This window comes from Ctenocephalides felis, unplaced genomic scaffold (assembly GCF_003426905.1).
Source record: "Ctenocephalides felis isolate EL2017-DRISC unplaced genomic scaffold, ASM342690v1 CF-g0.4_SCAFFOLD_01604, whole genome shotgun sequence".
Taxonomy (NCBI): Eukaryota; Metazoa; Arthropoda; class Insecta; order Siphonaptera; family Pulicidae; genus Ctenocephalides; species Ctenocephalides felis.
The window spans coordinates 40,928,222-40,932,785 of record NW_020537758.1 but is presented as its reverse complement, the minus strand read 5'-3'; the positions used below and the strand labels follow the sequence as shown (position 1 = coordinate 40,932,785).

General features: G+C 26.9%; 1 protein-coding gene across 1 annotated transcript in view; it reads right to left on the bottom strand.

Moving 5' to 3' along the window:
* LOC113373776 (sprouty-related, EVH1 domain-containing protein 1) overlaps positions 1 to 855 on the bottom strand; it is a 23,948-nt gene extending 23,093 nt beyond the window's left edge. Inside the window, exon 1 of the mRNA XM_026614053.1 lies at positions 731 to 855. Within this exon, the coding sequence (XP_026469838.1) occupies positions 731 to 753 (23 nt within the window). The 5' untranslated portion in view covers positions 754 to 855. The remainder of the gene's footprint in view (positions 1 to 730) is intronic.
* Between the last annotated feature and the right edge of the window lie 3,709 nt (positions 856 to 4,564).

Here is a 4,564-nt window from a genome sequence, read left to right as displayed (position 1 = left end):
TTTTTATATATAATTGTTCTGAAAGCACAAAAATGAATGAAGATCAAATTTCAATGTCACAATATGTATCTGGAAAGTAGCAGCGCGCGTTGAAAATGAATGAAAATGCTCATTCATTGATTTGTAACATGGAAACGATATTAAGGAATATGTGGGCAAACCCACTTCTGAGGATAGTTTTATGTGCAAAATCCTAAAATAATCTCATAATATTAGAAGCAGTATTAAAATTGAAACAGAATTTGAAATGAGTCCCTGGTTTTGCCAGACGTTGGCTTGAAAGTATGGCGCGAGTGAAAGTTTGATACATTTAATACGTCGAAGAAATTGATGATTAGAAAATTATTTTTGAGCAATTTTAGTACTTTAAACTTAATAATATTGGTTTGAATGATGTATTTTTTCATAAGTAGATAAAATAGTAGAAGTGATTTAACGGAATTTCAGCAACCGAACAACAATTTAAATTTGACTTGATGACAATGTTTTTGCAACAAATTGCATCATATTTTTGTTCCAGGATACATTGGCGCATTAAACACTAATATACAAAATTTTGCTCAATTGCTTGGTTCGCTTGGCGAAATATGCAGCATCTCAACTTCAAATTTGCAGCCACATATAATTTTGGTCAACATAATAATATTATTAACATCACAACAAGTAATACGACATAAACTTGGTTCCCACAATCAACAACCACCACCATCCATTTCATATCGTTACTTACTCAGACTCACGATCCTCCGTCATCGTCACTTTTAGTAAATATCCTATATCTGTTTCCGAACAACACAAACATCACCATTTTTGCAACAAATATACATCAAAGAAACTCAAAGTCCGAATAAAATTCAGGCGAAGTGAAAAAGACACTTGACTGCGTCAGGGCTGCCTGCCTTGCGAGTCGTCTAGCCCACCGGAGATGGACGCGTACACTCATCTGCGCCTGTGTCGGCTCCAGATCCAGGGGAGAATTGCCGGGGAAAACGATGGGCCACTTTTGATGGAGCTTCGAATAAGCTTCGTACCACGAAAGAGAATAATTAAATACTTATGAAAAGGCTTATTTAATTTGAAGTTTATATTTAGCAAAAATCGTTTTGACTTGCACAGAACAGATAAATTTTCAAATTTAATTTGCTACTTTCTAAAGTTTTTGCTATATAATTACCAAGATGAATAAATCTAAATGATCTTTATATTTTGATCACAAGTTTCAACAACTATATCTTATATATAATATTCTTCTGTAATTTTATATATATATTCTTCTGTAATTTTATATATAAAATTCTTCTGTAATTTTATATATATATAAAATTCTTCTGTAATGGTGTATGTAAATATGCTCCTCCTAAATGATTATTGGGATTTTAATAAATATTTCTGAAGTTTGTTAAGGGATTTTTTTTAGGATGTATGAGATTATAAAAATATACTAACATTATAGAAATAAATGGAAAAAATTGCAAAATAGATATGTATTAGTTTTAGTGTATATAATATTCTAAACTTTGTAGCAATAACAAAATTTATTTATAACGGTATAATAATTAAATTATGACTATGGTGAAGTGTAAATAATGTATTGGCATGAGAGTATTGCAGAATATTTGCAGACATTAATCTAATAAAATTAGAACGAGACATAAAATATTATTATGCAACATTCCATATATAAAATGTATAGTGAAAAACTAATGTATGATAAGAATTGTATATTTTGATCACAAGTTTCATCAACTATATCTTATATATAACATTCTTCTGTAAGGATTTTGATAAATGTTTCTGAAGTTTGTTAAGGGATTTTTTTAGAATGTATGAGATTATAAAAATGTAATAACATTGTAGAAATAAATGGAAAAAACAACATGCCATTGTTTGGCATTAAATATATTTTGAGAACTTTCATCTGCCAAAAATGTCGATTTACTTCAAACTTGAATTTAGATTAGGCGAATCTGGACAAAATTAGTATATAACATCCATGTTCATGATTATGAATAAGAAAAATGTAATATCTACAATATTATTGCCGAAAACCAGCTGAGATGTGCCAGAAATTGAAACAATATAAGATAAAATATATGTTAGGCAGATGAAATTATATAATTTAGTTCAATAAATAAAACAATACGTCCAAAATTGCATATATATTATATTTTTAAACTTGTGTGTTGTATTTTGCTTTACTTTACTAAATTATTTAATTAGAAAAGAATATTTCTACTTATTGAAAAAATGATATAGAATTTTGTTTTAAGTAGCAATCAGAATACAATACAATTCTATGAGCTATTTGGCTTATATCATTCACTCATGCATAAATTATTGTGATAAATATTATAATATATTATAACTCCAATAAGTGAAATCATCAATACTGTTCATATTTGCAAAAATAAGGTAGTGCTAATGGTTTTGAATATTATCATTAGGCAGCTTTTTTTTCAGCCTTCTTAAATTTGGTGTCTCAAGAAGCTGAGTGACTTTAGAGTTTGAATGAAGTTTTAGTTTATGAAAATTTTTGACACTGTTGACTTTTTTAACTATTTATAAATTCATTAAACGACTATATGATTATATTTTTAACTGCTCAATTTGATTTCAAATTTATAATAATCCTTTCCTTAATCTAATTTTTATAATAATGAATTAATAACATAATATTAGTGATTTGGAATGACTACTACAGAATATGAATACTAGTAATATTTCTTCAAAAACAAAAGATATAACTACCAATTTGTTGCAATGATAAACTGGGCTTGCATAACTTTCAGGTCACGTTCTAAATATTTTTATATTTTACCCAAATAAGTTTAACATTGAAATAATGTTTTTGTGATTTTTTTTCCTTAATCTAATTTATTTAATTTGTATTATCAATAAAGTTTCAGATTTTCATTTAATAATGAATTGTATTATTATCATAAAATATATACACAAAATACCTAATCACTAACATTTCTTTTATGTAATATATTATTGAATAAATAAATTCTTTCAAACAAACAAACAAATTAAACAAGTATCAATTTTTGGAAGATTTGACCCATACAATTAAAATAATTATAAATATGAATCAAATTAATTGTATAACGTTAAACGACTAATACCTAGACTTTTTAACCTGAAACAAATTTGTCATAGGCTGAAGCGCAAACACAATAGGCCTCTGTGACTTCACAGTCATTAGTACCAAAATATTTGTTTAAAATAAACAGACTTTTGTTTTGTATTTGCATATATAGACTTAGACTTATAATCACATGTTCTCTGGTTATCTCAGAATTGGTAAATTACTCATTGGAGTGATTTTTCAACTATCAATATAGTAAAATTTATCACAATAATTTATATATGTGTTTGAAAGTCTGTGTGTATGTTTGTGAGTGAATAATGTAAGCCAATATTGTACTGTAGTCTGATTGCTGCAGAAAAAAAAATAAAAAAATAAAAAAAATAAATCAGTGACTTTTTGTTACCATATTTTTTTATGTAAAACTAAAATTCTGCACATACAAATTTAAATTGTATTATTACCACTACTCATGAATGTAGACTTTTGTGGATCCATTACAAAACGAAGTTTTTTTCAACAAAATTTAAGTTTTTTATAAACAGCTTTGTTATTTATTGATAAGGTCCGTATGCCATGACTGACTGAGGTGAAAAAGACTCGGAACCTGAGGTACCTCGTATTTATATGGTTCCAGATAACGGTACAATGTTAACGTCCAGGTATGAATTTTAATCAGGGCTGAATTTTGTTGCTGAAAAGTCGCACAGGATTAAACATGACCTTGATAAACTGAAATGATGAAATTAGATTTGAAGAAACAAAAAGTATTTTAGTTGATAATGAGCAAACATATCGTTTTATTTTAATTTTGTTAATTTACATATACTGTCGACTGATTTTGAAAATGATTAGTTTTTTTAACATCATAAATTTTTTACTCTTTTTAACAATTTGTAACAACATAACAAATATGATATTTTAACGATATAATTGTCATCGAGATAAAAACAATGAAAAAGTAAAATATAATTATGAATCGGATATTTTAATTTTTCTAAGATCAAATTCTGTTTTGGATAACACGAGTTTATTCACTAGTTACTTGCATCTTGGATTATACTATTAGTGAAATCAAAAATAATTTCTCATACAAATTGCATGTTTATGAATGAAGCAAATTGGTATAAACATAGATACAAAAATGTTTCTATTTTGAATCAGCTCGCAGTTAGATAGGTACCGCACTTTCAATAGTAAAAGCTTCAATTTTGTTATGGATTATTAGAATATAGTATTATTGGAATCATATGGCAGATAGTACTAAGTACTAACTATAAGTACAATCTAAATGTGTTAATTGGAACAAGATGTAAGTAGCATTATGCCTTATGGCAAGTTGCATTAGCTTCCTGATATGTATACATAATCTTTGATATGCATCTTTTGATTTGATTTGATATGCATCTTTAAAATAAAATGTTCAACTGCTTATTCCGAAATAATTATAATATCTGTAATTGTTTAACTTAAATT